The sequence below is a fragment of the Anolis carolinensis genome, chromosome 2, assembly GCF_035594765.1.
Source record: "Anolis carolinensis isolate JA03-04 chromosome 2, rAnoCar3.1.pri, whole genome shotgun sequence".
NCBI classification, from domain to species: Eukaryota; Metazoa; Chordata; class Lepidosauria; order Squamata; family Dactyloidae; genus Anolis; species Anolis carolinensis.
In genome coordinates, this window is record NC_085842.1 from 256,669,765 (window position 1) to 256,689,626 (window position 19,862).

The 19,862-nt window shown below is 40.4% G+C and overlaps 1 protein-coding gene and 1 long non-coding RNA gene across 3 annotated transcripts; one reads left to right on the forward strand and one right to left on the reverse strand.

Moving 5' to 3' along the window:
* Positions 1-235: 235 nt before the first annotated feature.
* Positions 236-8,996, reverse strand: LOC134296640 (uncharacterized). Of its 2 annotated transcripts, XR_010003455.1 has the most exons (3): positions 8,698-8,996; positions 3,740-3,870; positions 236-837 (listed from the first exon to the last, which is right to left on the reverse strand). It is a non-coding gene; the product is annotated as an uncharacterized LOC134296640 (long non-coding RNA). The 2 variants fall into 2 exon arrangements; XR_010003454.1 differs by lacking the exon at positions 8,698-8,996 and having other exon boundaries at positions 3,740-6,703.
* Positions 8,997-9,039: 43 nt separating this feature from the next.
* Positions 9,040-14,249, forward strand: cks2 (CDC28 protein kinase regulatory subunit 2). The gene is made up of 3 exons (XM_003216443.4): positions 9,040-9,244; positions 12,999-13,126; positions 13,765-14,249. Exons 1-3 carry the CDS (start codon positions 9,186-9,188, stop codon positions 13,815-13,817), a joined length of 240 nt encoding a protein of 79 aa, XP_003216491.1. The 5' UTR covers positions 9,040-9,185; the 3' UTR covers positions 13,818-14,249.
* Positions 14,250-19,862: the final 5,613 nt, after the last annotated feature.

Sequence of the window (19,862 nt, forward strand, 5' to 3'; positions counted from 1 at the left end):
TGTAGACCACTGCTTCTTAAACAGTGGATCTTGACCCCAGATGGTGTCCCTTTAGCTCAATGTTGGAGTCATGAAAAATTTGGCAATAATAAAAGGTTTCTGAACATCATCCACTTATACAAATCTGTTAGCAACAACATTCAAAGTTTACCATGGACTTTGCAGAAAATGCTTCAACTGTACTCTGCAAAAATGAAAATCAGCCTGTTTAGCAAGCCTTGCAAATGCTGGTTTATTTTCAGGAAATGTTTGATGTTTATACCTATTTTATATGAGAATCACAAAAATATTATCAGGCAAAAAAAAAGGTCACAAGTGGAAAAAGCTTAAGAAACCCTGGGACTGTATCAGCATCAGCCAAACATTGGAGCTCAGTAACTGATTTTATACTCAGGAGCCCATATCAGTCCTCCAAAAACATGAAACCAGAAGGGTCCAGGAGTCCACTTTCACTTCTGAAAATAGACTTCTAATCATGTACAGTTCTTCCATTCAGATGCCTCGTGATACCTGCAGCATAAAGTCTGCTTTTAGGAATATACCTTTCAGCTCTGTTCTCCCTTTTCAATGTTTGTCATTCCCTTCTCAGAAATGTTTCTTCTTTCCCTGACACACACCTAGCTAAAGGGGCAGGGAGGATGAGTCATCTTCTCCAAAATGGCTTTTTATAGTCCCGCTATGAATCTCCAACTAGCTGTCCACGGACAAGTAATTTCTCTAACAAAAGAAGCAGCTAGAATCCTGAGTTGCTTGACCATTAAGGAACTTCTCCTATCATTTTGGCTTCTTCCAGCTTGTCCAAGCTTCTGGCTCCTTCTTAGCTATCAGACAGTAATCCTGTAATGATATTAAGGAATTTGGGACATTATCTTAATGAGAATGAAAATAACAACGTGCTGATGCATCCATAACAGGGCAGTAGGGAAAGAATGCTAAGCTATATGGTTAGCTTTAGCATTTCATTATGTTCATACATAATGTTTTTCTTACAAGTTACTTTACAGCATAACAAGAAATCTTGACATGGAACAGAAATGGAAGAACTGAAATACCCCTGGCAACACATAATATGATTTCTAGAATCAGTTGTCATATGGTAAATACAACTTTGCTTCCAATAATAGGAGCTTCACTCAAATCCAGCTATTCAGTCTTTCTCCTTGATCCAATAGCCAGGATTGTGAACAGAGAGTTCTTCCAAAACCATTAATAATCTGCTTATCAATTGTTCTGGAAAAGACTGGATTCAACCCCACTCTCATTCCTGTTAAATAGCTTCTGATGGAAATTTGGCTATTTTACAGAAAATGCTCTTCCATGTGTGCAGAGACTTCTTCATATCAGAACTATTGAACTGATGTTGGGAACATGTAATGTTCCAGCTCCCAGCAGTAGAAGCAATACTCTTGAAATAAAATATTTTGGACAGTGATGAATAAAAGGATAATACTAGTATGTATTCTACATTAAAGCACATAGAATGAAGGGTGAATCTACATTGTGGAAGTAATGTAGTTTGACATCATTCTAGTTGCCATGGCTCAAATTTCGAAATTGTAGTTTTACAAAGTCTTTAGCCATCTCTGAAAATGAGGTCTGGTGCCTCACCAAACTACAATTCCCATTGGGTTGTTGTATATCTTTCAGGCTGTGTGGCCATGTTCCAGAAGTATTCTCTCCTGATGTTTCTACAATTCCCATTATTCCATAGCCTTGAACCACAGCAGTTAAAGTGGTGTCTAACTGCATTAATTCTGCAGTGTAGATGGGTTTTACAGAGAGCATGAAATGCAAGAAAATGAAGTCTATTGGAATCTGTAATGCTACATAATTTTATTGAAGTTTATTTGAAGAATTGACACTTAGCAAGCTTGCCTCCTGACACCAACACTAATGGAAGACTTTGAAAAATGGGACACAAGTATAAATTCTTCAGGCTAAAACTTAACCAAAAAAAATGGAAAGAGCTATGGCACACATATGGCACTATATAAATAATGATAATAATGACTATGTGTCATTGGCACATGTTTGGAATATGAATCACATTTCAATTCTGCATCAGCCAGCCACTGTTTCTGAAGTTGTGACTCATTGAAGAAGGTACTGTACAAAAGGTCTCTTTGGCTGTGAATGTGCTCGTCGCTTTTGGAAAGGAAAAAGAAACGCTTCAAAATCCTTTGGCAAAAAGAAATAGGGAAAGTATCTGAAAATGGAATAATCATAAAGACTCTCTGATACTTCACATTTCCAAAATATTTTGCAAGACCAGAAAATTGAATTGGTGTTATCTATAAGTAGGACATTTACTGCCTTCTCCAAACTGCTAAAGGGTGGCAGATGACTTTCAACCAAAATGAAACTCGTTTTTTAAAAACCATTTATGGCTGATCCTCTGAGAGAAACTCACAATTATGACTCTTAACAATTTCATGCCCCTATCGCCCCCAAGCATACGTAATCCTGTTTTGCCCAGCTAAGAGGCTCTGAGCGTATTTTATAGCCTACAAGTACAGGCTAGGGAGCAGGAAAAGAACTATTGTTATAGTCTACAGAAATTTTAGTTTTCAGTAAAAATTGCACTGGACAAGTGAGCAGCATGGCATATCCACAAATTGCCCAATTTGGCAGGGACAGTCCTGATTAATCATATGAGGGACAGGGACAGTCCTGATTAACCGTATCATACTCATACCATACTTCTTCAACTGCTTTAAAAACGTACCTGTTCTGACTTACATATAAATTCAATTTAAGAACAAACGTACAGAACCTATCTTGTTCATAACTTGGGGACTGCCTGTACTTTTTCAGTGTTATGTCAATTGGTACAGAGCTATTGTGCTGTTTCTAGACTTAGGACCTTATCACACATCAATGTACCCCATCTCTGACACCCTATGCATAATGTTCCTATGGCTTCTCTCACATGACACATGGTCCTTTTCATAGGTAACCCATAAGCAAGGATCTGCCACCACTACCTTTTGTAAAGTGGGTTTCAAATCACTTCACTCGTCCTTTATTTCTCAATGTACACCAGAGACACAGTTTTTGATGTGTGATACTACACCCATCTGCAGCTCATCAGCTGTGCCAGTGATATATCTGTCGGAGTGTGTATTGGGGGCAGTCTTCTCCTACCACTCAATTCTCCTTTGCTGAAATAGCCAGGAGTACACTTCCAGTGGCAATCAGAGAAAGGCCATCAGTAAAGTCATAAATGTTTCCCTCTTTTCCTTAATTTTTTTAAAAAAATCTAAATTGTGCAACTCCGTAGGAACAAAAAAGTTTTATCATTTTTCTGTTGGGATGAGAGAACAAATCTGCATAAGAGATGCCAATTTTTTTAAAAAGGGAAGACTGTGACATAGGGGAACATCGGACAGATTGGGAAGAGTTATCGCTCTGCCGTGTGATAAGTCAAAGGTGTATTATTTTATTAGGTATGTAAAGGAGAAAAGCAGGTGTGGTGTGGAGGGTATGTATTCAATTCTCATCTAGCCTTCTTAAACCACAGGTAGCTTACTTAAGAGACATTTTCTATAATATGGGTGATAAGGAATTAATCTTGCGCTGTCACACCAGTATGATCTTGCTTAATTGTGAAGAGTAGGCCATAATTGAAGACTTCCACAATTTGATTGCATAAATCAGTGCAGCTAACATAACAATCCAAATAAATTCCATCCATCATCACCCTGTTCTGCCATAATACAAGAAACTGTGAAGAATTCACCTCTGAGCATGGTGTGGTCTGATCTCACAGATCTCTATGGTGTGGGAGGACACTCTCTCAGCATTCTGCCCCTTAGAGCTCCCAGCACATTATGATGATGAATTGGGGACCTTCTCCTCCATCTCAGCAATCTATGATTTACAACAGCACCACTGAGTTTGGAAGGAGGCATTAAACACACTTTATTTCAGCAATGTTGTAAGATCAAACACTCCTAATTATGTCGAAGGATCTTCACCTACAATTAATTTGCAATAGTGTGAAAACAGGTAGCAAGAGAGAATGCCAGCCTGGCAAACTTTTTCTTCACACACATCTTAAAACAACAAGTTAGGCATCAACATTCAGTTTCAAAAGTTTGACACTGGTAATCCAAAACCAGGCAAAGTGTAAATCAGAAGATCCTGTGCAATCAGTTTTCCCACCTCTCACTCAGACCCTACTTGGAAAGTTAAATAATTCACTTCATTTAATTCGTCATAATTACTTCTATCAATCCAACCCAGAACAATATTAAGTGGCTTAGAGTTCAAAGATGGGAGTCTCAAAGTTGGGGAGAAAAGCGGGGAGGACAGGAAGACAGAGGAGGTTCAAAAGATTTGGGAAAAGCAGAGGTTAGAAAGATGAAAGGAAGAAATAGGTTTAAGGGTGAAGATCAGAAGGAGGGAAAGGAATTAATCATGACAAACAAAAGGAAAAGGATGTCTCTCCATATGAGACTCCGCAACTGCCCCTCCCAGCAAATATATACACAAAGATGAAACAAGCATGTTTAAAGGCTACAGACTAATCATTACTGTTTCCTCGAGACAGTAGGGAGATACCCAAAGATACCCTTTGCGTTCCCCAAAATAAAGAGCATGAATTTGAATATAAGACACAATTAAGGTACCTGGAAAGGGATTTCCTGCATAGACAGTTCTCCAGATACAAATGTTTCTTTCTTTGTTGCTTTCCAACCCATCTGTATCACCTCCTTCTCTCTCTTTAATGCTCCTGAAGGAGAACTGCCCTCATCTCCATGCAATTACGTATATGTGGAAGTAAAGCTTCCATTGGTTTTATTAACCACCCCAAATTTCACTGCCATTGAAATGTGGAGAGACAGGACACCAATAAAACCTTAATCAACATGCAGGTTGGAGACTGAAAACATGTGGTTTTGGGTAAATCAACTTTTCCTTCACCAACCAGCTTTCTTGAAAATCTTCCCATGCCACAATCAATCCACCAACACTAGCAGACAATCAGAATTTGGGAAAATAGTTTTCAGAATCCAGGAAATAGATTTGGTGCTCAGGTTGCACAACCCTGCCCCTTTAGCTTACCAATATCCCTAAGCTAAAATAGTATTTCAAATAACATTGTCCAAACTTTACAAGTTAATATTTTCCATGGGGAAAAACATTCCTCTTGAAATGTTGCTTGGCTTTCCATTCTCTAGCAGCAGCTACTATATGAGACTGCAGAGCAAAAGACAATATAAACTAGATTAGTCCATTTCCTCTGCTAAGAGATTAGCAGTTTTTCACTCTCATGTATGTATACAGTAGCTTTGATACAGTTTGCCACCACTTTAACTACCATGGCTCAATAATGTTGATTCATGGGAAGAGGTTTTTTACAAGGTCTTTTAAGTTTTCTCTGCCAAAAAGTGCTGGTGCCTCACCAAACTCCAAATGCTGTTGAACCATAGCTATTAAAGTGATGTCAAACTGGATTAAATCTACAGCATAGATCCACCCTGATTAGCGAAGCGACAGCTTGTTGGTCTTGTTGAAGCAAATTTTTGAATTACAAAAAAAGCCTCCAAATGTAGGAAATCAATCAACCTTTAATTTTAGCATTCTGCCTTGACAGATTGAGAAAACAGCTATGCTTTCTTTCCCAAATGGGATCCCTTGGGTCATGTAGTTTTACCCTCTCTTTTACCAAACAGAAATGTAATATCACAGCACTAACAGTCTATTCACAAGGTCATCATAACTTGAAATCAACTCGATGTCATTTCATAACAACCTGAAATGTTCCATTCCAGCTGATTGTGATAGGAAATATGTTTCCCAGAATTGGTTGGCCGAGTCTGCTTTTTTCTTCCTCATTCCTCATTCTTGCTGTTTGTGTGTCATACATTTTAGATCTTAATCTTAAGTGCAGAGAGTATCTTACTTCTTAACCTTGGATGTTAAATGTATATCTTTATTTTAAGGTGGTTTACATTAAAATGTCTTATTTTAAAAAACAGATATCCATTTCCACTTTGGTCCAGGCACCTTGCAAACCTGCTGTGATATGTGCCATTTAGATCAGAGCTTTCCAAACTGTGTCGTGACATCTTAGTGAATTAGCTGCAGTGTGTAGGTATGATGGGCAAATATAACAAGAAATCTCCGAGTCTATGTGAAATAAGCAATAAATTATATATTTTAAAAAGTAAGGTTTTCATGAGATACATTGCGTCCTCCCACATTTTGTTATTACAATTGATGTATGTGTCCGTATCTCTTATGAAGAGTTAGTGCACCCTCCAGTTTACTAAGAAAACTGAATTGAAATGTTTGGAAAGCTCTGGTTTAGATCACAGTGGGCAACACACAGACTATTTCAATGAGTATTATTTTTAAAGTTTCCCCGATGAATTCACCTTTTCCCAGAAGAAAAGCCATCCAAGGTCCTGGGGGGAGTAAAGGAGTCATAGTAAAGCTTAGGGGCTCCTTGTAGTCCGAAGGATGTGCTTTGTTTAAGATAGTCATTAACTTTTGGGAGCCTTAAAGCAAACTAAAGCAAACAAATAAGGTACGAGGATTAAGACTGCTGGGCTTCATTGTGTCCCGGAGCTCTTCCTGTGACGTGGATTTTGAAAGAAAGACTGTCCATACCAGTTTCAAACAATATTGACCTACTTTCCTCAAGGTCTTGAGTCTCTTCTAGAAGGAGATGGGCTAAGAGTCAACACAGTGGAATCATGGGATTTGTAATTTGAATTAAGGCAGTTTGACACTTCTTTAACTTCCATGACTCAATGCTATGGAATCATTAGATTTGTAGTATGGTAAGGGACCATACTACAAATCTAGTATAGCAGAGAAGGCTGAAGAACTAATAAAACTACATCTCCTATAGCACTGAGCCATTGCAGTTAAACTGCATTCATTCTGCAATGTCGATGCACCTATAGTCTCTTTGTTTTTGTTTTGCCACCGAGGGGAATGGGGGCAACGCAAGTATCTGATGTACACCTAAACTTTTGCAGCAAGGACTCAAAACGTGACAGGCTATTAAGAAGAATTCACATACTTTAAATATCAATCCCCTATTATTTAATGTGAGAGGCTGAAGCAACTCACTCTGGAGGATAGTATACTGAAGTGTTCTCTTCAGGCAGGCTTTTAAGGAAAAATGTTTTTGAGACTGAACCAGAGGTGCTGTGTTTTATGTAGTTTAATGGATTTTTGAATGCATTGATTGGTTTTAACTACATATTTTAATATTTCTATATTTAATTATATTTAATGTTTATTGGTTTTAGGTTTTAATTTGCACGTTGTTATAATTTTTAGCATTAGCCACTTGGAATCTCATTTGGGAGAGAGAGAAAATGGGATATAAACAATAATAATACTGTAATTTAGACCAATTCTCACTCCAGAAACATTTCTATAGTTCCTGGTGGTCAAGAGATACACCGGGTTGCTGTGTTTTTCGGGCTCTGAGGATGCCTGCCATAGATGTGGGTGAAACATCAATAGGAAATGCTTGTGGAACATGACCATACAGCCCGGAAAACTCACAGCAACCCAGTGATTCCAGCCATGAAAGCCTTTGACAACACAGAGATACTCAGTTTCCCTGAAAATAAGACTTAACTGGAAAATAATCCCTAGTATGTTTGTAATATAACCCATACACCCAAAATAAAACCCAGCTAAAATCAGCCCCTTCTACACTCCCATATAATCTGGATGATCAAAGCAGAAAATCCACATTATCTTCTTTGAACTGGATTATATGAGTCTACATTGCCAGATAATCCAGTTCAAAGCAGATAATATGGATTTTATATGGCATTGTAGAAGAAGCCATACTCAGCCAGACGGACACATTTACTGGTAGTTACTGGTAATACTACACTTCATAGTATACCAGGCATTGGCAAACTAGGGTGTTTGGACTTCAACTCCCACGATTCCTAACAGCCTCAAGCCCCTTCCTTTCCCCCCTCAGCCGCTTAAGCTTTTCCTCCCCCTCCCAGCTGCCTTATCTAATAATAATAATAATAAAACTTTATTTATACCCCGCCACCATCTCCCCAACGGGGACTCGGGGCGGCTTACATGGGGCCATGCCCAAGACAATACAATAAACCATAACATAATACAATTAAATAATACATTACATAAAATAAACAGTAGAACATAAGATCAAAACAGCAATATAATTCTACATTGTAGAATTAACAAGGATCAGACATCACTTTAACTGCCATGGCTCAATGCAATGGAATCCTGGGAGTTGTAGTTTTACAAGGTCACTCTGTAAAGTTCTCTGCCAAAGAATGCAAATGCCTTACCAAACTGCAATTCCATGATTGAATAGCATTTTAGGCAGGAAAGCTAAAATGGTGTCAAAATGCATTAATTCTATCATGTAGGTGCACCCTCAGTGAAGCAATTGTGGAACAGGGACTCAAAGTCTAAATCTCTGGGTTGCTGTGAGTTTTCCTGGCTGTATGCCTATGTTCCAGAAGCATTCTCTCCTGACGTTTAACCCACATCTATGGCAGGCACCCTCAGAGGTTGTGAGGTCTGTTGGAAAATAGGGAAGTGGGGTTTCTCTATCTGTGGAATGTTCAGGGTGGGAGAAAGAACTCTTGTCTGCCTAGACAGGTGTGAATGTTGCAATTTGACCAGCTTGATTAGCATTGAATAGCCTTTCAGCTTCAAGGTCTGGCTGCTTACCGCCTGGGGGAATCTTTTGTTGGGAGGTGTTAGCTGGCCCTGATTGATTCTAAATCTCTATCTCTATCCAACTGGGTTGGATTGAGGATAACCAACGCCTCGCCTCTTGGAGGAGAACGTGACGTCAGCGACACAAACAACCACCATTTCTAATCCCGGCTCCGGACATGCGCACTCCCGTTCAGAACGCCTCGCAATTGTTTCCCTGCCTCCCCCTGCATTCGCTCACAATGGTTTCTCCGCCGCCCTCACGGCGTCTTCTGATTGGTGAACGTCTCAAAAAGCCAGGCGACACCATAGCGGGCGGGGAGGAACTGAACGGACGCGCACCACGTGACGGCGCGCGCTCCCGGCCGTCCAATCGGCGTCGAGGTGTGGGATTCAAATGGAGAGTTGCGCCAGGCGCGTCTGTTAACCGCGGTGAGGTGGTTTCGGCTGAGAGACGGAGCGGGGCGTGATAGGCCTTCGTCTTGTTCTTCTTCCTCGCCATGGCCCACAAGCAGATCTATTATTCTGACAAGTACTGCGACGAGAACTACGAGTACCGGTGAGAGAGGGGTCATTTCTTTTTTATTTGTAGGAGCTGTTCTTCCCTTCGAAGTTATTGCGCTCTCCTTCCCCTTGGGGTTTTTTTCCCCTCAGAAAGAAACGGGCCTTCTTCCCTTACAGTTCAAAGCCCTCCTAAAGCGGAAAAAAGGGCGCGCCCACATTGTAGAATGAATGCAGTTTGATCCCACTTTAACTGCCATGGCTAAATGGCATGGAATCCTGAGAGTTGTAGTTCGATGAGGGTACTGCTCATTGGCAAAGACTTTGCCAGACTGCAGATCTCAGGATTCCTTAGCACTAAGCCAGGCACGGGAGAACTAGGGCCCTCCGGGTGCTTTGGACTTCAACTCCCACAATTCCTAAGAGCCGGTAGCCCAAGTTTGCCCATGCCTGCACTAAGCCATGGTCGTTAAAACGGTGTCTAGTTGCATTAATCTTACTGGCAGGAAGAAGCCAGGCCATGAAGCTGGCAAAGCCATTAATGCTAATCAAGGTGATTAATTGCAACATTCTCACAGGCCTCCAACAGACACGAGTTATTTCTCCCACCCTGGACCTTCCACAGATATATAAACCTCCCTTGCTTAGTTTTCCAATATACCTCACAACCTCTGAGGATGCCTGCCATAGATGTGGGTGAAGCGGCAGAAGAGAATGCTTCTGAACATGGCTGTACCGACCGGAAAATGCACAACAACTCAGTGATTCCAGCCATGAAAATCTTCGACAACACACTTACTGTGTAGATTCATATACTATTATATATTAATACACTATTAATTCGCAAAATATACTATTCCGTTGGTGAGTCTCCACAATAATTGGAATTGGTTTTAAATATATTTAATGCTTAATATTTATATCTTGTTTCTGGATGTTTTTATGCTTTGTGCAATTTTTGTCTTGTGTTTTTGTTAAATATGCTTTGATTTGTGTTGTACTCTATTTATACACTGTGTATTTGCAATGTGGCACTGAAGTGGGCCAAACTAAGCCTCCCTGTGTCCCCTTCGGGGTGAGCAGAACGGGGTAAAAATATAGTCATTAATAATAATAGATGCCTGCAAGGAAGGGCTAGAAAGGGGCCTGGGACAAACCACGCACCCAGCCTCTGGTTCTTGGTTTCCTCTCTGTGAAACTGACTTGAAACAATCAGGGCCAGCCAAACACCTCCCAACAAAGGATTCACCAAGGCAGGAAGCAGCCAGACTTTGAAGCTTCAAGGCCATTTAATGCAATCATCAAACTGGCCAATTGCACCATTCACACTTCCCTCAAACAGACAAGAGTTCTTTCTGCCACCATGGACTTCTCACAGATGAATAAACCCCACTGCCTAGTTTCTTGCAGACCTCACAACCTCTGAGGATGCCTGCCATGGATGCAGGCGAAATGTCAGGAGAGAATCATTCTGGAACATGGCCAGACAGCCTGGAAAACTCACAGCAACATTATGAACTCAGCTTGTAGGTTTTTGTTTGTTGTTTTTTTTCCCATAGGAACTGGCTCTGAAAGAGCAGAGAGGGAAACAAACCACTAATTGCTTCTGGCTTTTGGTAGGTTGCATGTACACCAGGCATGGCCAGACTTTGGCCCTCCAGGTGTTTTGTTTCCTAACAGCTGTTAGGAATTGTGGGAGATAAAGTTCAAAGCACCTGGGGGGCCAAGGTTTGCACATGCCTGATCGATATTGTGGAATGAATGCAGTTTGCCACCATTTTAACTGACATGACCTAAATTTTTGGGCTTCTAGGATTTGTAGTTTGGCAGAGGAGGCTAAAGGCCTTGTAAAACTGTGATTCCCAGGATTCTATACCACTGAGCCACTGCAGTTAAAATGGAGTTTCACTGCATTTAGTATAGATGCACCCTTAAACAGATAACGTTTACCCTGAGGGGGAAGTGTCTTCTGTTTCCCTTACTCCATTTTCAGTCCTGGAGTTAGATCCTAGATGCCTTAAGGCAGGGGTCCCCAAACTAAGGCCCGGGGGCCGGATGCGGCCCTTCAAGGTCATTTACCTGGCCCTCGCCCTCATTTATAATATAATATTTTATATCCATTTTAATAATATAATATATTGTATATACATATGATATTGATAATATCATTTTATACAATATAATACTAATAATAATACCATATAATATTAATTATATGTTATATATTACATATAATATTACAGTATAGTGATATAGTTCAATATAGTAATATATAATGCTAATATTGTGCTATGCTAATAATATAATATACTGTATGTACATACAGCTGCTCTGAGTTCCCTTCGGGGTGATTAGGGTGGGATATAAATGTAGTAAATGAATAAATAAATAATTTTGGACTTAAGCTCGCCAAAAGTCTGAAATGACTTGAAGACACAACAACAACAATCCTAATTAACCTGACTATCTCATTGGCCAGAAGCAGGGCCACACTTCCTATTGAAATCCTGATAGATTTATGTTGGTTAAAATTATTTTCATTTTTAAATATTGTATTGTTCTTTCATTGTTATTGTCGTTGTTTTGCACTGCAAATAAGATATGTGCAGTGTGCATAGGAATTTGTTCGGGTTTTTCCCCCAAATGATAATTCGGCCCCTCAACAGTCTGAAGGATTGTGGACCGCCCTCTGCTTTAAAAGTTTGAGGACCCCTGCCTTAAGGCAATGGTTTTCAACCTGTGGGTCCCCAGATGTTTTGGCATTCGACTCCCAGAAATCCTAATAGTTGGTAAAACTGGCTGGAATTTCTGGGAGTTGTAAGCCAAAACACCTGGGGACCCACAGGTTGAAAACCACTGTCTCAAGACCCCAGATCCTGCCTGATCTTGGAAGCTGAGCAGGGTCAGCCCTGGTTAGAGCTTGGATAGGAGACCCAAGGAAGAAGCTGGGAAACCCACCTTTGGTTCTCTTTGGCTAAGAAAACCCTTATCTAGTGATTTGTGAAATTTGGATCTCCTGCTGTTCTGGATTTAAAGCCCAGAATCCTCAGCCAACGGTTAGGAATTCTGGAGGTGAAGTCCAAAACATGGAACATGGTTTGGGAAACACTGACCAGTGCAATTAATAGTCATCTTGAAGGCGAAATAGTCATTAACTGAAACTGTGGGGAGTTAGGTTAAAAGATAGTGACTGGCTCAGATTGCCAGTAATAAACTGTTTGAATGAATTGTGAGTATGGATCACACAGAATGAGGACAGCACTATGCACTCAAAAACACTGGGTATTGCTAATGGGCTTTTCATGTAGTTGAGACCCTTGTGTGTGAACCCCCCTGCTGTCCTTATTTTGATCTCTGCTCTGATGGCCATGTTGACTTGATGCTGCCCTAAACCTGTCAATCATCTACCCAAATATATTTCAAAGTTTGGATTAAATAGTCTAAACATTTCAATGTATGCAAGTGGCAATTTGTACTAAATATTGTATTGTCTTTTTTAAAAAAAATTTTATTTATATCCTGCTTTTCTCACCCCTAGGGGGACTCAAAGTGGTTCACAATATAGTAAATTTCAAAGATTCAGTGTCTTACACCCATATAAAAGAAATGTTACAAGTCTAAATATAATACATATAACCATAAATTAGCTCATTAAAACTATATAAATCATCAAAAATACCATACAATATTAAACATTAAGACATTCTTGCACTGTTTTGCCAATCATTGTTTTGTCAGCACTGTAAACTCAATTTAAAGATATTTTCAAAATGAAAGAAACATGGAATCAATGAAATTTCTGTCCCTGGTAGACATGTGATGCTGCCAAGAGAGCTCTCAAAACAAGTACCGAAAACTCATTTAATGACTGAAGAGGAATGGAGACGACTTGGTGTTCAACAGAGCCTTGGCTGGGTCCACTACATGATTCATGAACCAGGTAAAAGGAAACAAGTGTACTGGGAAGGTGGGTGAGGATGGTCTCTAAATAAGATTAGTAGAAATTATGAACAAGTATGGGTTGTGTTGATTAACTTTGCATGCTTAAACTTAAAACATTGAAACTTAATTGATTACACTAACTAAACAATTTTTCTTGAATTGCTCCTTTGCCACATGTTCTTAATCATTTTTGGGAACTTTTGTGTTTAAGGGCAGGGTATAAATATGCTAAATAAACAAGGGCCTGTCCAAAAGAAAGCAATCACTCCTGATTTGTAGGTAGTTGTGAGTTTTCCCCCCAATGGGGTTACTGAACATAAACCGAATATTGAATGAATTTATAGTTATGCCACCCGGTATATCCTTCAACACCTATTAGCTTGATTTTTAAATAGGAGCCTAGTATCTCTGTGTTTAATCTGCAATCACGTTGTGTTTGTCTTGCATGCCTTTTAAGGCAGGCAGGAGTACTCGGGATTGCCCCACCCAAGTCAAAATCTACAGATCTAAATTCTCCTTGTTCAGAATACAAAATCAATTTAGTGGTTGCAGTGTTAAATGAATGAGCAGAGTAAGATGTGACAGACTGCAGTATTTCAACAGGCAGATGAAAGCTCCTTTATTTTTCTTTTACAGAACCACATATCCTCCTTTTTAGAAGACCACTTCCAAAAGGCCAGCAGAAATGACTTCTCTCAACTTCTGGAATATTGTGTAAAAATGTATATATGTTGGTAGTATTCAGTGAATACTTGAGAATGTACAAATACGTCATTACCTGTGCATGAGCTGTATTATTCACAGCAACAGAGCTCAGTAAAGTGCAAACGAAGTAGGCTGCTATGGTCTTAAACTCTTATTGTTAACAAGTGCCTATTTGATCTTGTCTATTTTGTTCAATGTACTGAATGTGTTGAGAGAACCTTTTCAATATCTATTCCTTCTGTTAAGTAATACAGGGTGTTTGAAAAAGAACTCCCTAGTTTTAATGTGTCTATACTCAAAACTAGGGAGTTCTTTTTCAAACACCCTGTATTTCCCTCCAGTTGTTGGAGCAATACTTGCAGTGGCTTTTCAACTGTTGAAGTAGGTCTAGAGAAATAAATCTGTTTTTAATATTGGATCTTTATTCATGGCCTTCATTTACAGTCACCCATATTGTGTGGGTATAAGAAAAGATGCTTGTAATAAAATTAGCAGTTGGATCTTTGAAGGATTATTCCAGTGGTGGGCTGACATTTTTTTTATTTATCACATTTATATCCGCCCTTCTCACCCCAAAGGGGACTCAGAACGGCTTACAAGTTTTACATACATACAGTAAAGGTAAAGGTTTCCCCTGACGTTAAGTCCAGTCGTGTCCGACTCTAGGGGTTGGTGCTCATCTCCATTTCTAAGCTGAAGAGCCGGCGTTGTCTATAGACACCTCCAGGTCCTGTGGCTGGCCTGACTTAATGGAGCACCATTACCTTCCCGCCGGAGCGGTACTTATCGATCTACTCACATTTGCATGTTTTCAAACTGTTAGGTTGGCAGAAGCTGGAGCTAACAGCGGGCAAGTTCGGCCTGCAAGTTTAGCAGCTCAACGCTTTAACACACTAAGCCAATATAATATATTATATTGACTAGCCAAATATGAAACAGTTACTGAGTATGCTGGTTAATCTGACCAATGGATGCACGAGGTAAAGCCAATAAATATGCAGGGTTTTTTGTAGGGTGTATACAGCTAATAAAAACCAGTCAAGGAGTGGAGAAAAGATGTATTGAAAACATTGAGGAATCAATATTGGTCATCCAGGTACAGTATTCTGAACTTCAGTTCCCAAAAGTCTCGTTTGCCAGCTGGCACTGTAGTTGAGAATTGTGGAAGCTAAAACCCCAAACACTTGGAGGATCAGAGTTTAAGCACAACTTCATTAGAGACTTGTGATCGCTAGAGTTTTAAAACGTTAGAAGTTAATTTTCCTATTTTTTTAGAACCACATAATTAGAAGAGACCACAAGGACCATCCAGTTCACTGAAGAATTGCTTCCCCCCCCCCCCCTCTTTTTTTTCCAAGGTGCAATATCTAGATCAGTCACCTGGGAGAGCCGGAGAGCCTTTCCCTGAATTTGCAATGACATACAAATATATCAATACATGAAGTTCTATATGAGTAGACTCCCTATTGCACTATTTTCTATGGCCTTCTCCCGGATGTTAGTCCATATTTTAATGGGTAAACACTGAAAGTATTTCATTTGAAATGTGCTTTTGGGGGGGGGTGTCTATGGATCCCATATACTGTTAAAAAGACGAAAGGGTCCTAAAGTTAATCAGGTGTGATTACTAAAAACCAAAATGAGTAAATTGATGTTATTCTATTACAGAAATGAGATGACATGACATTGGGAAAGATAATGTTTGGGAAATGGAAGAAAAGAGAAAAATGAATCGATCAAGGAAGCTACAGCCCTGAGCAGGGCAATTAACTACAGTAGAGTCTCACTTATCCAACATTCTGGATTATCCAACGCATTTTTGTAGTCAATGTTTTCAATATATCATGATATTTTGGTGCTAAATTCATAAATACGGTAATTACAACATAGCATTACTGCGTATTGAACTACTTTTTCTGTCAAATTTGTTGTATAACATGAGGTTTTGATGCTTAATTTGTAAAATCATAACCTAATTTGATGTTTAATAGGCTTTTCCTTAATGTCTCCTTATTATCCAACATATTCGCTTATCCAACATTCTGCCGGCCCGTTTATGTTGGATAAGTGAGACTCTACTGTATAATCAAAGTTGAAGGCAGATAACAATTCAGTAAACAATTATAGTCTTTCAGTGGTACCTGGACCCCCAAGTACTTCAAAAGTTAGTGTAATTCACATTAATAAATCTTGCATCTGTGTCTCTATTTAAATCGTGGTCCATAAATCTTATATTGAGGGATTTATAAAAACCTGGAAAGGAAGGTTCTAAGCTTCATCTTCATTTTTGAACTTTTTCTACAGAAAAGTAACAAATTAGCATTCCAAGGTGTAACGGAAATGTTTGTTTTTTGTACAATATTTCTTTTGCTTGGTGGAAATTAAGACAATTCCAGCAATCAAGGAATTATTTTCTGCCTTATGTAGCTGAGACTATCTCACAAGAAATGTGGTGCGTTTTCAACATAGAATAAATCAATGTGGTTTACTGTTTTAGGTGATGGACCAGTCAGGCTAATCTTCATGACATTATTGTGAGGATAATATAATATGTGAAGGAAATAGCTCAGTAAAAGGTAAGAGTCCAGTGAAGCTGAGCTCTAGTATCTGAATTCATGCAAGTCAAAGTAGTGGTTCTCAACCCGTGGATTCCCAGGTGTTTTGGTCTACAACCCCCAGAAATCCCAGAGTTTACCAGCTGGGATTGTGGGAGTTGAAGGCCAAAACATTTGGGGACCTACAGGTTGAGAAACACTGCTCTAAAGGAAATTGTGGACATTTTCTAACCCAAAAGTCTGGCCTAATTGCTTCACTTCTGCTCCTGTACTTGCCTTCATCAGCACTTTGTTTTATAGCAATTCCATTAATAAGGGTGCAGAAATGTGGGGTGTTATTCACCACAAAGAACAGACTTGTACAAGTGATTGGTGTGGCCCACAGAGAAAGGAAAAAGGGAGGGAGAAAAGGAAGATAGGAAATGGAAGAAATTCAGAATGCATGGTGTGGTTTGAACATCAGACTAATGCTCTGAACCCATTGGGTGACTGGCCAAGTCACACTCTTGGCCTCAGGAAGACAAAGGTAAATCCCCTTCGAATAAATCTTGACAAGAAGTCTGTTATCGGGTTGTCCTAACTCTGAAACAACTTGAAGGCATACAACAACGATCCTAATTAATTATTCATTCATTCATTTTATCTTACTTGGAAAGTGAGGCATTAATACCTATTTGTGGCCTCAATAGGCTTGGCCTATCTAATTTTGGCTCTTACTACTGACAAGTTGTGCAGGCCTGACATAAATTCTAGAGGTATTGCTTTTCCTCAATATTGAGGCTTCAAGTCAACATATATATACTGAGGGGGGAGGAAACACATTTTAGTCAGGCACTAATGTAAGAGGAAATGGGTCACAATGTACTGTTTGCTAAAATGCATGTGTTAAGTGGGCCAACAATATTTTCACTACCAAAGCCGCTGGTATTAATGTTCAATTGATATATCTCGCGTAACAGTAGTGAGGCCAAAAGCACTTCTAACACCAGGATGCCTTTTTTACTTCAGCCTGAATCCATTGACTTCAAAAAAACAGACCCCCTTCCTTTAGTTAAGTAAAGATTTTCTCCTGACATTAAGTCTAGTCGTGTCGGACTCTGGGAGTTGATGCTCATTTTCATTTCTAAGCCGAAGAGCCGGCATTGTCCATAGACACTTCCAAAGTAATGTGGCCAGCATGACTGCATTGAACAACGTTATCTTCCCGCCTATTGATCCACTCCCATTTGCATGTTTTCAAGCTGCTAGGTTGGCAGAAGCTGGGGCTAACAGTGAGAGCTCACCCCACTCCCCGGATTAGAACCTCCAACCTTTCAGTCAGCAAGTTCAGCACCTCAGCAGTTTAATCCACGGCACCATTGGGGGCTCAAAGATAATATTGTTGGCCTTTTTTAAAGAGTGATGGAAATTCTGAGTACTCTTAGAAAAATGTTGGTTATTCCTTGAGTTATTCCTGCTTCAATTAGGTTGGCAGAAGCTGGGGCTAACGAGATGTTTTGCCCACATCTATTGTCAAAGACAGAACACCACCAGATAAAGTTCAACACAGTTTATTAAAGTTACAGAACTAAAAAGTGCCCGTATGAAACAAAGGACTAGGCAAACATTTGCCTTCAGTGTAAAAATACACAAAAAAGACTCCGCTGATACTAAAAGCGGTACAAAAGATAAACCGGATTAAACAGGAGTTTAATCCGGGTTAAACAGAAAATGCTTACTTCAGCCTGGCAATTAGAACAAACAAAAGCTGATAAACAAAGATTCAAAGAAACAGAAAAAGCTGGCAGCAGATTCCTCTCTGCTACTTCGAAAGCTGCCAATGAGTAACTAAGATTGTTACTCCTCCGTGCAACAAACAGAATCTGGATCCAGGCGCTTCAATCAAGGGTAGCCACGGTCAGCAGGGTCCCAGTCCGGTCCGAGGTCGAAAGCCAGGTACAGATGTCTTCGGTTCACCAATTCCACCGAAAGCCACAGAAAGGGTAGTCCGAGGTCGTAGTCAGTCAGTCAGTCCAACGTCAATCCAGAATAGGCAATTAATGTCCGTCAAGAAGACGACGGAGGTCCAAGCTAATAAGATTAAACACAGGTTGCACAACAAAAGCCCACACAGTTCCTCCCGCCGTCTATGCCCAGTGTCCTTGGTAACTTACGTATTTAGCAAACGAAACACCCGTCTTCAGGAAATTCCCAACAAGAGCCCAAGCGTTCGTCCAGATTACCTTGCCCAACGCAATTAGCCTTGGATTCAAGACCCCATTTTATGCCAGTTTACAACTCCTCATCGCTATCAGCTGTTACCCTAATTCCAGGTGCCTCATCATCATCATCCTCATCAGAGCTAAAACATCTTTGACTAAGCCCCACAGCATCCCCAGCTGTGGATCCCGTTCCATCCCTCCAACTCGTCCACGGGTCCGATCCTGCAACCCGCCAGTCGCTTCCCATGCTATCATTACCAGGAACACCCAAATCCTCCCTCACACGAGTCCATTCCATGTCATCCTCCTCTGAGCTAACCACCTCTTCCTCCATTCTCTCGGTAAAACCCTCAAAGGAGTCTTCGTCAGTTGATTCTGCAAATAAGTCCCGCAGCCGTTTCCTCTCTCGCTCCTCAAGAGAGTCTGACTCTCGAGGAGTCTTACGACCACGTCTCCCAGTATTGGAGCCATAAGGCTCAACCATAACACCTATGGCAGGCATCTTCAGAGGTTGTGAGGTATATTAAATAATAAATACCTCACAACCTCTGAGGACACCTGCCATAGATATGAGCGAAAGGTCAGGAGGAATGCTTCTGGAACGTGGCCATACAGCCCAGAAAATGCACAACAACCCAGTGGTTCTGGCCATGAAAGCCAACAACTCCCTTGCCTAATTTCCAATATACCTCACAACCTCTGAGGGTGCCTGCCATAGATGTGGGTGAAACGTCAGGAGAGAATGCTTCTGGATCATGACCATACAGCCCGGAAAACTCACAGCAACCCATTGTTTCTTGTCTGTTTCTAGCAGTCAGGCTTTTAAGCTGCAAGGCCATTAAATGCTAATCAAGCTGGCCAATTGCAACATTCACACCTGCCTCAAGCAAGAGTTCTTTCTCCCACCCTGAGCATTCCACAGATATATAAACCCCACTGGCCTAGTTTCCAACCGACTTCACAACCTCTGAGGATGCCTGCCATAGAGGAGTGAATGCTTCTGGAACATGGCGATACAGCAACCCAACAGTTCCGGCCATGAAAGCCTTCTACAACATAGAAGGCAAGATTTTCATGGTCAAGTCTCCTAAGGATGATTTCTCCACAAAACCTTGACCACAGAATTGATACAGTTTGGCACCGCTTTAACTGCCTTGGGTCAGTGCTGTGGAATCGTGGGAGTTGTGGTTTTGCGAGGTTTAAAGCAGTGGCTCTCAATCTTTGGGCCTCCAGGTATTTTGGACTTCAGCTCCCTAACAGCTGGTAAACTGGC

What these genes read in the sequence shown, in the direction of transcription:
- cks2 (XM_003216443.4), top strand. Translation starts at nt 9,186, where the DNA reads ATGGCCCACAAGCAGATCTATTATTCTGACAAGTACTGCGACGAGAAC. An exon ending in GACGAGAACTACGAGTACCG is followed by an intron (nt 9,245 to 12,998) that starts GTGAGAGAGGGG and finishes TGTCCCTGGTAG; the next exon opens with ACATGTGATGCTGCCAAGAG. An exon ending in CTACATGATTCATGAACCAG is followed by an intron (nt 13,127 to 13,764) that starts GTAAAAGGAAAC and finishes TTTCTTTTACAG; the next exon opens with AACCACATATCCTCCTTTTT.